Source organism: Camelus ferus, chromosome 17, assembly GCF_009834535.1.
Source record: "Camelus ferus isolate YT-003-E chromosome 17, BCGSAC_Cfer_1.0, whole genome shotgun sequence".
In the NCBI taxonomy this organism is placed as follows: Eukaryota; Metazoa; Chordata; class Mammalia; order Artiodactyla; family Camelidae; genus Camelus; species Camelus ferus.
The window spans coordinates 41,063,045-41,079,058 of record NC_045712.1 but is presented as its reverse complement, the minus strand read 5'-3'; the positions used below and the strand labels follow the sequence as shown (position 1 = coordinate 41,079,058).

Genomic DNA, 16,014 nt, shown 5'->3' with positions numbered 1-16,014 from the left:
GCCAAGGTGGTTCTGCTAAAATATACGAGAGGGAACGTCTCTACATTACTTTGCTCTCCCGGTCCAAGTGACCCAGGACCAAATCTGCTTACTTGCCTCACTTCCAATATTACAGGTGTTTACTGGCCTCCTCTCCACGGAAAGATGGGGCACAGGGCCGACCTGTGCGCACCCACTGAGAGCCTAGTCTCTGCCCTGCCCCCACTTCCCCTCCACTTAGGCTTGGTGCGACGGTAGAGAAAACTAAGAGAGATTATAAAAGGCTCTTGACACCCCTCCGCCCCCTCCTCCAGGTAGGCCCGGGGGAGATCGCGGGTGCAGGGCCAAGACCTCGCCGAGCCTCCCATCCCCCAGCGCCGACTTCGGGTTGAGGTGATGGTGAACCTAGCAGTGGGAAGGTGAAGAGGTGCCCTGCAGGGGACCGGCACCGGGGGCAGGCCCGGTCGCGGAAGCCCCGCCCTGCCCTGCCCCGCCTCCCCCCGCCTCCGCAGGACCCTGCTGCACGCTGGCCGCCTGGCCGGCACTGCCGCAGCGCCGGTCGCCTTCATCCGATCGTCAGCGCACAGGTGAGGACAGGGGATCTTGCGCCCGAGCCACCACGGAAGGAGCGAGAAGCTTCATAAGGCTGAGAACAGGGAGGGAAGGAAACGGAATCGGATTCCTCAGGGGGCCAGTGGGAGGGACCGAAGGACGCGAGCCCCACATCCTTGGGCGGCAGGGAGGTGGTCCCTACTGTGCCCAGAGACGTGGACGCGTCTTTACGGAGCGCTTCTTCGGGTCTGGAGATGCGCTGGGCTCTTGGCTACCTTGGCTGTGCCGAGACGCAGTCCAGCGTGGGGCCTCCCAGATTCTGGAGCGCTGGATCCCGGGGACCCGACATCCCTTTGCAATAGTCGCCAGCCAGCAGCCACATACACCCGCCCTGGGTCTTGAAAGGGTGACCTCGGACTCGCGGGTCACGACTATACACAGAAACTTTCCTTGTTGGTGTCCTTTGGAGAACAGCCCTGTCTCTGCTCTGTGGATGTTAATAATCGGTGGAAGATTTGTTCTGTCCAGAGAGGTCTGTACAGGTGAGAAAATCCGCAAGAAAAGCTTGATTTCTTTTTTGAAGTTTTTTTTTGAGTTTAAAATTTCAGCAAACCCCCTCTTTTTTCCTTTCCTTGCATCTTGGTCGGGGGCGGGGGTTGGAGGGCGTGGTAGATGATGATCCTACAATGTAAGCCCAGCTTCGGGTCTGTCTCGGAAGTTGTAGGTTCATCTGGCCCCGAGAAGGTTTTCCTTTGGGAGAAGTGAAGTGGGCTTGTGTTTAACACAGTGCAAGTTTTTGGGAACTTCTTAAGTCAGGGGCCAAGGACACGCTGTCATTCTGTGCTCTCTCTTACCTGCAGCTGGAAGGAAAGATGTTCACTGGACTGACCCGCCAACCTTGTGAGCAAGCAGGTTAGTGTCGCTCAGCAGCAGCAAGTGGGATTTTGTCTCATCACATAAGAACCCCAGCTTTAGCCCACAGCTCTTCATCCGTGTCCCCCTGCTAACGACGGTTTAACCCCTTTCGTGTGAGGCTCAGTTGCTCACTCGGCTTTCACCACCAGCATTTCTCAGATAGAAGTAATTCTTTTCATCAACGCTACACAAAACAAGGACTAACATGCTTGTTTCGCTCAAATGGTTTTTCCGGTTTGCATAATCCATTAATTTGGCCCTTGTGGTTTCCCTTACCCAGCTGTGTGTTAGGTCTGCTTTAGAATATTGTTGATTTTGTGATGAACTGTAAAGTACTTGGATCTTGCCTCTCTTTCCATCCAAGTGTTGTTGCTGGCACGGCGCCTACAGCACACACACCACCCCCCACCATAGGTCAGTGTTGTTACAGTTGATACTGCAGGCACATGTGTAGAATTCTCATACACACTCAGACACGCTTCCAAGCTTGCCCTGCCTGCCTGCCTCTAGAGCACGTTTTGCAGTTGCTCATGTGGAAGCCCAGAAGGGGCACCTGGTAATTACAGTGTTTCTCCAGGCCTAATGACAGCACAGCTTTAGGCTGCATTCCCTAGATGAATGAGATCTGGTCTAGTCCATTTTGCTTTGTGATAGGCTTTTCTGCTTGGGCAAGGGTTTGTTTAAGGTAATCATAGCTTTTTACCTGAAAATTGCTGTAGCGCAGAGTAAGTACTTAGGAGGCCAGCACCGTGGCTGTGGTCAGGAGACTGCTTACATATCACCCTCCTCCCGCCCAGTGGACAGATGTTCTTTAATTGTGCCCCTAAATTGGGTATTCAGAACACTCTGAAATTTTCACATATATACTGTAACATCACACATGCAGACTAACTTGTTACATTCCTTCCAAAGGACAAGTTTAACTGGGCAGATTAAATCTCTACCTTGTCTTGTTGGTTGGGGGCGGGGGGGGGGATCCCTTAAACCTCTGTAACTTACGCTGGCATATGCGTTCTTTAAAAGCTGATCCAAAAATTTGTCTCTATAGATAAACCGGTTTCTGTCTGGGTCATTTCCTTTGATTGAGAATCACAGAAAGATTATCTAGACCACTTCAGAGGCTCTGAAGGTCAACTTGACAGTGGTTGGCCTCCCTCCAGTTGCTATGACGAACAATTCTGCAATGAGTAACTTTGTGTATGTCATTAAACACATGGGGCTAGTTCTATGCAACAAATTTCCAGAAGTGATATTGTGAGTAAGATGGTATACACATTTGTATTTTTGACAAATATTGACAAATTCCCCTCCAGTTCACTCCCAGTGGCCAGACAGAAGAATTAAGGTGTTAAATGACTACCTTTGATATCAGGAAGTGTCTGTGGCTGAATCTATAACTGCAGGGGAATCAGATGGCGTGGTTAGAGTTGGCCATTCTGAGCTATTGAGACCCACTGCATGACTGGCCTCCCCATGCAATGAGTATTGGGATGTGACTGGATATTGAGGCTGAATCTAACTTTACATGGTAGTATATATACGCTCTTTTTTTCTTCCAGGAAAATGTCTCCTAGAAATAATGAAGGACTAGAGCTTAGGCTATGATGACCTAGAAGTGGGTGTTCTGGAATAGGACAGGAGCTACCCCACTGCTGTTCAATAGAACTTTCTGTGATGGTGGGAAGGATCTGTAGCTACACTGTCCAATATGGTAGCCACTTCTGGTTACTGAACACTTGAAATGCAGCTAGTGAAACTAAAGAACTGAGATTTTTAAACTTTATTTCACTTTCATTAATTTACATTTAAATACCCAACTGATGAGATACATATTTGGATTCTCCAAATTAATGATCTTCCTGTTACTCTAGTGTTTATCATATTTCAGCCATTTGGGAATCACCATTTATGTTTATGCTACAGTAGTTCTACAATACTATTACTTAGTCAATATTTTAATTAAAAGTCTTTTTAAAAAATTAGATATAATTTATATACAGTGAAATGGGTAGATCTTAAGTTGTGTTCCTAAATTGGGTATTCTTGTCTTTCAAAGGATATGTTTTTAGGATAGAGACGATTTATTTTTTAAAAAATTTTAAGGGAAATTGTGCCTAAGGAGATGGTTTACTTTGATTTTCAATTTTTCCCAATGGACTTTGGAAAGTTTGATAAATTTTGACAAATGCACACACCCATATATCCCACAATCCTATTAAAATATAAGAGCACTTCCATTACCCCAGAAAGTGCCCAGGTGTTCCTTCCCAGGGGAGCCCTGCCCCAAACCCTTGTGGAATCACTGTTCTGATTTCTATCACCTGCCTGTTTTAGAACTTCACATAAATGGTATCATTTCAGAAAGTTTCTTTCTTTTTTTTTTTTTTTATGAACCTATTTGCTACTTTATTTATGAAATTTTCATTAGCCCACCGGTTTGTTAAGACCCAAGTAAGTATCTGCTCATAAGCATGTAGTTAAGTAATATTAGTTAAAGTTTAGTAAGTAGACATACATTATCTATTATTAATATAATACATATAATTATAATTAACTTTATTCAGGGGCTGTATACTTAGTAGAAGACTATTCATCTGCTACATTTTTTCTTTTGCTTTTAAATAGGTAGATATAGTTTACATGTTATGATTAAAACACAAACACCAGAGATTACATGACCCCTTTGGGAGGGAACACATGGATTGCGGCCTAGTTACTCTTAGTTTGTGAAGATGTAGGTGAGACTCTATGCCTTCACTATAGACACAGGAAAAATGACTGTGTTTGAATTCTTACTGAGAACACGTATTGCCTGACAATGTCACCATGTACTGAACTTTATCATAAATGATTATATTTGAAATACAATGTTAATTTCTTTTTATTTATCTGAGATTATTTTAAAATGAAATATTATATCACCTGCTTTAATAGAAAACCCATAGTTTTCAAATCTACACTGAAACAAATGTTAATGGAAATCATCTCAGGGACGACCAGTAATATGCATGACACACTTTGGGAAATACCAGAGAACTAAACCACTGCCATACTGCAGGAGGAAAGATAAATGGGTATTGGAGCCTAGTTGCTGCTCTGCACTAGAAGTGTGGGTCTCACTAAAGCTGGAAGAAGTGACTTATGTATGTGGTTATGCTCCCAGTCCACATTCTACAAAGAAGGCCAGTGCCCTCTTCCCAGTTCCCCCTCATATGTCTTCTGGGTCTTCCCGTTTTAGGCCTCAAGGGCTTCTCCCGAACTCCAGCCATCATTACCTTCGTGGTCTTGCTTTTGAGCACTGTGGTACTTGTGACTATCACAGTCATCCAGATTCACCAGAAGGAGGTCCTCCTTCCAGGACTGAAGGTAAGTGTGAAAGGGTTGGCACTGAAGGGAAGAAACGGGCTCTGACATAAATGATTCTAAAGCATGAATACGAAGAGAAGAAAATTCTCCCCCTGCCTCTAGCTGGAGCTTCGGGAAGGTGGCGGAAGATCCAAGTGAGAAGGACTGGGCGTGCTGGGTTTGTGATGCTGGAGGCGACAAATTGATAGTGGTAACACCCTCCTCTAGGACTACGTGGTTTTGCTTTGACTCTTGCCTGTTGGAACCAAAGTTAGACTTTGTAGCCAAGAGTTACAGACAGCTACCAAAGATTTAGCAGCTTGTCAGGTCCCCCAGACCACACAACCCTGCACGTGAGTGGAGACCAGGAGACCCAGGCTCCTCTTCTGGCCGAGCCAGGGTGAACAAAAATCAAGGACTCAAGGTCTTCCTGAGCTGTGCTGTGCTACCTTCTTTGGATCTAGAAGTGTGCCATGATCCCTCTGACTCTTCCCCGTGAAAAATTGCTCAGGACCTTGTGCTAAGTCCAGAGGCCTCTCTCAGCCCTTGATATGTCCATCCCCAAATGAATGCTCCCTGGTAGGCTGAGAACCATAGGTATTCCTTCAGCCTTGGCTGTAAGGATAATGGGAAGTGAGCCCATGGGGCACTGTCAGATGAAAGGTGAAGAGATTCAGTGAGTCCTTCAGTTATTTTGGTATTTCTCTGTAGAGGGCCAAATTGCATTTATTTTAGGCTTTGAGAGCCATTTCTACTATCTGTCACATACCTTCTTTGGTCGTTTGTTTTAATCTTCTTATGACTCTTTAAAAATGTGAAAACCCTTCTGAGCTGGAGGGCCATAGGGGCCAAGTAATTCAACTATGTTATCTGAATCTCATTTAGCATTTATTCTTGACCTCAGAGTCCCTTCTACATCTTCTAGCTGTTAGGGACTGTTCGAGGCTATATTTGAAATAGAAGTTTTTAAAAGATAAAAAGGAAACTAATATTGCCTTGGCTCTGTGGGTGAGTTTGATCCACCATCCTGAGTCCAATTTCTAAAGGATTAAAGGAAAATCTTTTTTAGATTATGGAATTTGGTTCTTTTATAAGATATTTTACTAAGAATCTCAGCCCCCCATGAATAGCATGAATAAAACAGAAAAAGAAAAATAAAACCTCATGCAACTGTCCAATGGTGACAGGAAAACAAGTTGTCTGGCTGTCCAAAAACATTAGCTAAGGTCTGGAGAAGCTGTTTCCCAAGCTCCAGGCACTGCCTTCTTCCATAAACTACATAAAATCAGGATTGCAACTAGGAGAAATACCATCTCCTTAAACTTTGTAAATTGCTATTCAGTTGAGTGAGCATTTTTCCTTGAATTATCTCATTTAACCCTTGTGCCAACTATGGAAGGTGGACAAGCACCATCACCATCATTTTGCAAGTGAGGAAACATAGGTTTGGCCAGTGGATGGCAGGACCAAAACCTGGTTACACAGTCAGGCCTCTCTTCACTTACATTCCCATCTCTCCTTAATCCTAAATTCTGAACTGGGAACCCAGGAGGAGATACTGGCCTCTGATGGGAGAACGCGTCCTCTTTCGCACAGAAGGGAAGGTAGAGAGGATGGGTGTAGAGGCAGGAAGGTTTGCTGCATTGGGGGAGGTATGTGCCCTCCCAACTCAGGGGAAGGCAGGTACCACTCAGACCCAGAAACAATTCTCAGACCCTAGTACTAGCCTGAGACCCCATAAATCAAAGGAGCCAGCTCTACTTGTGCTCCAGGTTTATCTTTCCATGGGATACATGTATGTGCCCACCCAGAGCCATGCTTTCCCTTCTGGAACATGCTATGGTGCCTGGAACCCCAGAATCCAGGGTCTGTGTGGGTCTCCCTCTGAAGACAGACCTCATCACTGGTCTGAGAGGTGGCAAAGGGGCAGCTGCTTCCAGGGAGAGTAGACAGAGTATGGATGTGGGGTCTGAGCTAGTCCACTTTCTACAGTCAACATACATGTGTATGGGGCTCTTTACTCTGTGGATCTTTCCCAGGGGTGGGAAGAAAACAGGCTGAGGGCCAGGCAGGGCAGAAATCTTCATTTATAAGAATTTCCCTCATGCCCTTCAAAAATGAGGGATGGCCTAGTGAAGGCAGTTGCCAGCTGCTGGTTTCCATGTGTCCTGGGAGGTGAGAGATAAGTTCTCTGTTCATACTGGAGGGACATGGAAGAATTAGAAGACTTGAAGAGTAAAGTGAGCAGAGGGAAGTGGATGCCAGGGCAGTATGGAGGGCCCTGTTGAAGGAGGAGACCACTCATGTTTAATGCTACTGTGTCAGGTTTGTTCTCTTAGTCAAAGATAGGGGTGCAAGAAGGTCATCTGGGGGTGACCCCAGGGAGCACAGGTGGGGGATGGAGAAGTGAGCCAATGGGCAGCTGGGGCTTAGTCCTGCTGGGGATCTCTGGGAGCCAGTGCAGAACTCACCTCAGGATGTCCTTTACCAAGGGCCATAGGCCGTATAGGACACCTGCCTCACAGACATCCCAATCAAGAGCGTATTTACACCCCAGCCTCCACTAGTCATTGGTTGAGAGCTGCTCTCCTTAACTCTCTAGTATTTCTGGCATGCCATGTGCTCGGGGTGGGGGTGGGGGGCTCGGCCACTGGAGAAAGCCTTCAGGCAGGTGGAAAGTGCACGGTTGGGCATCACAGTGGTGAGGTCTGAGGGCTTGGGGGCAAGGAACCCTCAGTGACTGTTCACTATAGATAGATTATTATTATTCCCATTTTGAAGGTGAGAAAACAGAGGGACAGAAAGGGCAGACAGCTTCCTGCAGTTACACAGACTGGAAACAGCAGAATTGACAGAGAAGAAAGAAAACAGAGCAGAGAGCACTGGCCTAAAGCAAGGGTTTGGAAGGACCGGCAGCACACCCTCACCAATGAGCAGACAGTTCAAAGAGGAGACTTTGAATCTCTTCAGAGGCTGGCTGTCGGGCCCAGCCACAGTTGTAGGGGACAGGACGTGTACAACAGTAGGATATTGGCTCAGAAGGCCCATCCAGCTTCACTGCGTGTGTTGAATGGGAGAAAAGACAGATGTTCTGGGTCAGCTGAAGCAGGAGCAGAATGACAGCTTGAAAGGGGACATTTCACGTGCAGCTTTTCTCAGGCTGTCCAGAGACCTTTCCCTTTTGTTTTGCAATGTGTGCTGGGGGAGAGCAGGGCAGTGTGGAGGTGCCGGCAAGTAAATATAAGGGCTGTTGCGTTATTTATGGTTTCAAACCTTGAGCCCTGTTTCACCTTCGTGTGCAGCTGACAGTTGGTTTTGAGGGGCCAGTTCCACAGCGGCCTATCCGTGGAGGTCCCTGGGATGTTCCTCAAGAGCCACGTGAAAGGTCATGATATCTGGCTATTCAGTCCAGCATTGGCTTTCCTAACCTTGGTTTATCTGAGTTTAAAAGCAGAACTATTAAAACTTAGCCAAGGTTGCAAATATCCCCAGTCCCTTCTTCATCATTACTGGTCTGACCTGCTCTGTCAGCTTCAAGAGTAAACATGATGACATCGCCTTTACCTTTCACTTGCCCCCCCCCCCCCCGCACTTCACTACTATGAAGTCCAGTATCTTTCTCTTGAGGTTTTGCCCTCCCAATCCCCAGTCGCAATTGTTTATAAGCTCTGGAGCTTCTCATTCCCTTCTGATCAATACCCCACTGCTGCTGCCACTCACAGCCACATAATGTTACTGTTGAAGAGGGGCCCTGCAGAGTCCCAGAGTTTCAGGGACACTGCTTTTCTGCCATGATCTGCTCAGGTCGCATTAGATCCCCACGATGGGTCACATGCTCAGCCATCACTCTCCAAAGCACAACCACTGGGTCAGGCTGTGTTAAAACCATTTCCTTCTAACCCTCACCCATTCTCAGTCATCAGCCTGAATCTCTGATGCCTTGTGATCCACTTCGATCTACCCCTTGGAGAGCAAGAGTTGGGCAATTGGTTTCTTCCTTTCCAGAAAGCCCCAGCTCCGTATTTAAATTGGTCTATCTCCTCTCCAGCCAGATCTGCACACCACATAACTAAAGAGTTTGCTTTTGAAGGATGTTTTGTCTGAACGAAGAAAGTCTGCCACACCATACCAGGCACTTTCTTACTAAGCAGTCACCCCATTAAAGACTTGTTTTCCTTGGAACTTACTGAAAGCACAGGGGCTATGAGCACAGTTTGGAGAGTCAGACCCAGGCTTGATTCCAAGCCTGTGACTTTGACTAATTATTCACCTCTGTTAGCCTCAGTTTCCCCATCTGTCAAATGGGGATGATGATAACACACACCCTTTGTGCAGTACCTGGCACACTGTAAGTGCTCAACAAATGTTTATACTACTACTATTCTTATCATTAAGTAGAGTAATAATGATAATGATAATAACAGTAATGATAAACGTATCTAAGAAAGCTGATCTTATGGTCTTTGCTTTTGTTAGAAGCTCACATAGTCCTTGAGTTTTGGACCGTGGGGTTCATGGAAGACTGTTTCCTTTTGGTTCACCCACTGAGTGTGTCTTCAGTTCCACATTCAGGGTTTGTTTTTTTTTTTTTCTGACACTGCATTAGACAAAGGGTGACTTACTCCTTTTCATCCAGACATCACCCCCCTAGCTGAACTGAATGAAATTCATTTGCTACTCTCCTCTCCCTCCATGGAGCCACATTGAGTTGCACTGATGTAGACAAATGAGCTCTGAAAACTGGTTAAAGACTAATTTTTTCACTTTTGAAAATGCTGGTAAATGATGGTAGAGATGAATCATGTTAGAGAAAAGTAGCACTTGGCCTCAAGGCTGCCCCGGTCAGCACATCAGCGGGTACAAGAGGGGCTGCCACTTCTCCAGGCTCAGGGCAAAGTCTCTGGCTGCCACCCATTCTGATGAAACTGCATCCCATTTTTCTGGGGTTACAAATGAGAGTGGATATTCTTCCTTCTTTTTGATCTTGGCCCAGCAGCCCCGAACTTCATACAAAAGGAAAATGCATTCTTAATGAAATGTTGGAATAAAAATTTGGGGACAGGCAGGCACCCCGTGGAGTAGTTGCTGTCTTATTCTCTCTCTTCTTTTCTCAGCACCAGCCATGGAGGGGCCGGGTGGCGGGGGTGGTGAGCAGGTTGAAAGCAGGAGGAAGGAAAGAAAGCAGACTGACAGGGAGCCTCAGACCTCTGAAGTGCCTGGTTTCCTTCAGTTTCAACCTGTGCTTTAATCTCATGGTGAGCCTCTGCCTGGAACAGATTGTGAACAGTGCTTCCCTTGTTCACCATGGGGGGGTGTCATGTCAGGATCCCAGTCAACACTCATCAGACTGAATAGCTGAGGTTAAGAGGCCATCTAAGTTCAAATACCAATATACACAGGATGTTCTTTTTCAATAGAATGGAGAAGCTGGGGCAAGATTTTTTTTAAAATTTGGTCCCATTTCAAATGAAGCAAGCATTTGTGATAGAAAGTTTAGAATCTGGGAACAGGTTAAATTAGTTACTGTACATCTCACAGTGGATGTGATGAATGTCTTAAAAATCATGATAGTATTTCTACTCGTAGAGAGAGGTGTTCATGACATACTTTTTAAGTAAGAAAAAGCATTGGAGAAGATTAAGTACAGTGTAATTCTGTGCTGATATAAAAACATAAACATATGTCTATAAATCATGGCAATGTTTTCTTAGGTCAGTCTCCCAAGGCAACAGAAATAAAAGCAAAAGTAAACAAATGGGACCTAATCATACTCACAAGTTTGAACAGCAAAGGAAACCACAAACAAAATGAAAAGACAATCTACAGACTGGGAGAAAATATTTGCAAACAATGCGACAAACAAGGGCTTAATTTCCAAAATATACAAACAGCTTATACAACTCAATAACCAAAAAGCAACCCAATCAAAAATGGGCAGAAGACCTAAATAGACACTTCTCCAAAGAAGACATTCAGATGGCCAACGAGCACATGAAAGATGCTCAATATTGCTAATTATCAGAGAAATGCAAACCAAAACTACAATGAGGTACTGCCTCATACTGGTCAGAATGGACAACATCAAAAAGTCTACAAATAATAAATGCTGGAGGGGGTGTGGAGAAAAGGCAACCCTCTTGCACTGTTGGTGGGAATGTAAATTGGTGCAGCCACTATGGAAAACAGTATGGAGATTCCTTTAAAAACTAAAAATATGATCCAGCAATCCCAGTCCTGGGCATATATCTAGGAAAGAGGAAAGCTCTAATTTGAAAAGAAATATGCACCCCAAAATTCATAGCAGCACTATGTACAATACCAAAGACAGGGAAGCAACCTAAGTGTCCCTCAACAGATAAATGTATAAAGATGTTGTATACACACACACACACACACACACACACACACACACACACACACACACACAGGAATATTACTCAGCCATAAAAAAGAAATAATGCCATTTGCAGCAACAGGATGGACCTAGAGATTGTCATACAAAGTGAAGTAAGTCAGACAGAGAAAGACAAAGATCATTTATCACTTATCTGTGGAATCTAAAAAAATAGTACAAATGAACTTATTTACAAAACAGAAACAGAATCACAGACATAGAAAACAAACATATGGTTACCAAAGGGGAAGGGAGAGGGAGGGATAAATTGGGAGTATGGGATTAACAGATGCACACTACCATATATAAAATAGATAAGCAACAAGTATTAACTGTATAGCATAGGGAACTATATTCAATACCTTGTACTACAGAAGCAACCTTAATTCAAAAAGATACATGCACCCCAATGTTTATAGCAGCACTATTTACAACAGCCAAGACATGGAAACAACCTAAATGTCCATTGACAGATGACTGGGTAAAGAACTTGTGGTATATTTATACAATGAAATACTACTCAGCCATAAAAAAGAATAAAATAATGCCATTCTCAGCAATATGGATGGACCTGGAGATTGTCATTCTAAGTGAACTAAGCCAGAAAGAGAAAAAAAAAAAATACCATATGATATCACTTATACGTGGAATCTGAAAAAAAAAAAAAAAGACAAAGGAACTTATTTATAAAACAAAAACAGACTCACAGACACAGAAAACAAACTTATGGTTACCAGGAGGGGAAGAGGGTGGGAAGGGATAAATTGGGAGTTTGAGATTTGCAGATATTTAATATATATATAATAGATAAACAACAAGCTTATACTGTATAGCACAGGGAACTATATTCAATATTTTGTAGTAACTTATGGTGAAAAAGAATAGGAAAATGAATATATGTATGCTCATGTATGACTGAAGCATTATGCTGTACACCAGAAATCGACACAACATTGTAAACTGACTATACTTCAATAAATATATGTATATATATACAAAAAATATCTTGGAATAACCTACAGTGAAAGAGAATAGGAAAAAGAATATAGATATATACATATATATGGATAACTGAATCGCTTTGCTGTACACCTGAAACTAACACAATATTATAAATTAACCATGCTTCAATTTTAAAAAATGCTTTAAAAAATATGTCTAAACACATAGGTGTATATGTGGCTCTATGCCCAGAAGACCATTAGAAGAGATACATAACAAGGTGTTAAAACAACAGCTGGATTCGAGGGCTGTTACTTTTCTTTCCTTTTTCTTGCTTTGTGACTTTATTTTGCTTGACTGATTTTTCTATGTAGCCTGTATTTATTGAGCAGCCACTGAGCATCAGGCAGATGGTCTCCTATTTACTTCTGAAAGTAAGTTGTCTGAAGGTGAAGAAGAGGTCAGGCCTCTTACCCAGGATTAGGAAAGCTGGAATCCATCTGAGTTGACCTGCCTCCAGAATCCAACTTCATCTTCCTCCCTGGGACAGGACAGGCTAACTCAGTGGTGGTGGAATTGGGGGAAAGCTGCCACCCAGGAGCATCTGATGCCCTGGGCTGACTCTAGGCCCAACCAGACACTGACTAGGTCAGCATAACTCATTCCAGTGCCCCTAGGCTGCTAATGCACTTTCCCCCTGGTCCAGGGTCTGGCCCAGGCCACACCTTCAGGCAAAGCTCCCCAGTGCCTGCCTCAAGCTGGGCAAGAGGACCGGCAACACCCTCCTGACCACCAAAGTGGGACAGTATGTCACTATCCACTTGTATTCTGTTTTTTTCCCTCCTTAATTATGAATACTTTCACTCTGAAGGCTGATGCAGATTTCGACGTGTCTCTCCCTTGTGAGAACGTCCTACCTACGATTTCCTTTTGGTTTTTTATTCCCAGGATGATAGGCCTAGAAGTTTGGAGAAAAGAGCGCAGTAGGCAATTGACTATTCATTTTCCTCCTGAGCCCCAGGTGGTTTCTGCTCCCCACCTGGGAGTCGGATGAAGAGGAATCAGGGGACTGTCTCTGCACGCAAGATGCTTGGTGTATTCATTTTCAACCTTGGCTGTGTGCTGGAATCACCAAGGGAGCTTTAAAACTGTTGGTGCCTGGGTCCACTGCTAGAGTTTCTGATTTAATGGGTCTCAGGTGCAGCCTTGGTGCTGGGACTTTTAAAAGCTCCCCAAGTGATTCTAATGTGTGGCCAAGGCTGAGAACTATGGCCTAGGACACCTGACCCACCTTCCCCTATAGTCCATGGAGACAAAGTTGGTTTGGCGAAAATAGTTTTTCCTTCTTGGTCAGCTCCTACCTAAATGAAGCAGTGTGGGTAAAGCTCTTAGGAGGACTCAGGGTTCTCAGTGGCCCACTGAGAAAAGGGGTCCTCAGAGAGGCTGAGCCCATCTCTGACTCTCCCATCCCCCTTTTATTCAGTATGGAATCGTGCTCGATGCCGGGTCTTCCAGAACCACAGTCTATGTGTATCAGTGGCCAGCAGAGAAGGAGAATAATACTGGAGTGGTCAGCGAAACCTTCAAATGTAGTGTAAAAGGTAAGACCCAGAGAAGCAAGGGAGTGCTGGAATGTGCTTCAGGGGCCTGCAGAGGTCCTGAGATGCTGCCAGGAGGCAGAAAGTGAGCACTGGACTGAGTGTCAGGGAAATATGAGCCCTTGTATCAGTGCTGCTACTCATCAGTGCAGTGACCTCTGGCCAGTCCCTTCCCTTCTCTGGACTTGAGTTTTTTCATCTATAAAACATGAGGGGTTGGAGCAGTCAAGAACTGTGAATGACATGAGATTTTACTTTGCCGCACTTTTGTGGATGCTGGTGGAAGACACAAGACTCCAGGGTCAGAAACAAAGGACAATTTATTACAGTAATATCTATAGCTATTTCTTATGCTGGTTCTCTGAGCCCCAATTTGCACAGGATGAAGTAAAGACGGCCAGATGGTACCTGCTCACATAGTGGGTTGTGTTACAGAAAAGGAACCCTGAAACATTTATAATGGGTGCTGAACACGCCTGCATTTTGCTCTGGAGGGAAACAGTATTTGTATCTTTCTGAGCCTATTTGTTATGCAAATGTCCTTGAAAATATAGTCCAGAACAAAGGCAGTCAATGCCTCTGTCATAAGATATGAGACTCATGGAAAACTAATCCAGTAGGAAAACTGTATTCCAGTTGGCTGTGTATGTGGGATGGACGGGGAGGAGAGAGACAGAAAATATGTAAACAAACAGGTCTGGCTTTGTTCCAGTAAAGCTTTATTTATGGACCCTGAAATTTTGAATTTCATATAATTCTCAAATGTTACTAAATAGTATTCTAAAAAATTTCCCCCAACATTTAAAAATTAAAAAGTAAGAATATCTTAGCTCACAGCCTGTTTAGAAGAAGGTAGTGAACTGTATTTGGCCGGTGAGCTGCCAACGCCTGAAAACAGAACATTATCAGGATCCTTAGTGCCCCTCCACACAGTCCCTGCCTCCTTCACAACGTAGCCTGAATTGGACGTTGACTGTTTCCTGTTCTTCTTCATAGTTTTATCCTTATGCATTTAGTTTTTCCTGTTTTTGAAAACAGAATCAAGCACATACTTATATAATTAGAACCATTTATTTTTCTGTAATTTGCTTTGTCCACTCACGCTTGGTTTTTAAGATTCATCAGTGTTGATATGAGTAGCAGTATCTCATTCATTTCTCCCTGTTGATGGTCTTTTGTATTTCGCTGGTAATATTCTGAACATGAATGCTTTGCTAGGATTATTATTGTATTGTTACTCATATCCTCTCATGGTTTATGGTTTACCTTTTTAGTTTCTTCATGATGTCTTTTGATGAATGGAAGTTCTTAATTTTCATGTAGGCACAATTATCAATCTTCTCCCTTATGGTTTGCTCTTTTGTTTTATTTGAGAAATCCTTCCCTATCTTGAGGTCATAAAGATATTCTTCTATCAAAAGTTATATAATTTTGCCTTTTACAATTAAGTCTTTAGTCCACATAATCAAGCCCAGTTTGTGAGCTTGTGTATGTGTGCAGCACCCTCTCTAGAGCATTACGGCCTGTGACTTGGCCTGATCTTCCCAACCAGTGTGTCCTGAATGGGCTACAGGGATACCCTCAGGCTACAGGACAAGAGGTTAGAGTCCCTGGACCAGGTCTTTCAATCCCAAGCAGCCTCCTTCATTTCCCTCAGTGAGCTGTCCAAATAGAATTCCTTCTCAGGGGTCGTAGTATTGAAAAAGTTGGGAAGCAGAATTAGCCTTTCCCATAGGGAAGCCAAGAGTCTTTTCTGGATAACCAGGGTGAGTTGTGTTCATCTGCCCATCCATAGAGGACGCTGAACAAGACAGCTCGCTGCAGCTGAGGCAAACCCCGAAGGAGCTGACAGCTGGGACACCAAGACTTTATTTGAAGGGGCATCTGCGTGGCACCTCTCTGGGCTCCCCACAACAGGGGACTTGCATGTTTCCTGAGTACTGCTTGTGTTGTTACTCACAAGACACAGGCAGTAGCAACCTTCCTTGGACTTCAGCCAGAGATTCCATCTTTGTCCTCCTAACTTCTGAGCCATTTCTTCACCCCAAGCATGAAAGAGAGTAGCAGGATGTTTCTTTAGAAAAGAGAGACCAGCCATTCCAAGGAAAGAGAGGATAGTGTAGGATAGTGATTAAGTAGAGGACAGTCACCTCATCCCTACTGCATGAGCTCTCGAAAGTTACCTACCCTCTCTGAGCCTTGACCCCATCATCTCTAAAATAAAAACATAATAATAGTAATACCCACCCCGTAGGAATGATTTGAAGATTAGATGACATAATACATGTA

General features: G+C 44.2%; 1 protein-coding gene across 3 annotated transcripts in view; it reads left to right on the top strand.

Annotated features, from left to right (window-relative positions):
- Nucleotides 1-476: 476 nt before the first annotated feature.
- ENTPD3 (ectonucleoside triphosphate diphosphohydrolase 3) overlaps nt 477-16,014 on the top strand; it is a 31,925-nt gene continuing 16,387 nt past the window's right edge. Inside the window, exons 1-5 of one of the 3 annotated variants that reach the window (XM_032459173.1) lie at nt 502-566; nt 1,006-1,073; nt 1,392-1,443; nt 4,685-4,812; nt 13,611-13,728. In XM_032459173.1, coding sequence (XP_032315064.1) covers nt 1,404-1,443; nt 4,685-4,812; nt 13,611-13,728 — 286 coding nt within the window. In that variant the 5' untranslated portion in view covers nt 502-566; nt 1,006-1,073; nt 1,392-1,403. Of the gene's footprint in view, nt 1,074-1,391; nt 1,444-4,684; nt 4,813-13,610; nt 13,729-16,014 lie in introns of all 3 variants that reach the window. The other 2 variants (XM_032459171.1, XM_032459172.1) reach the window with 2 other exon arrangements.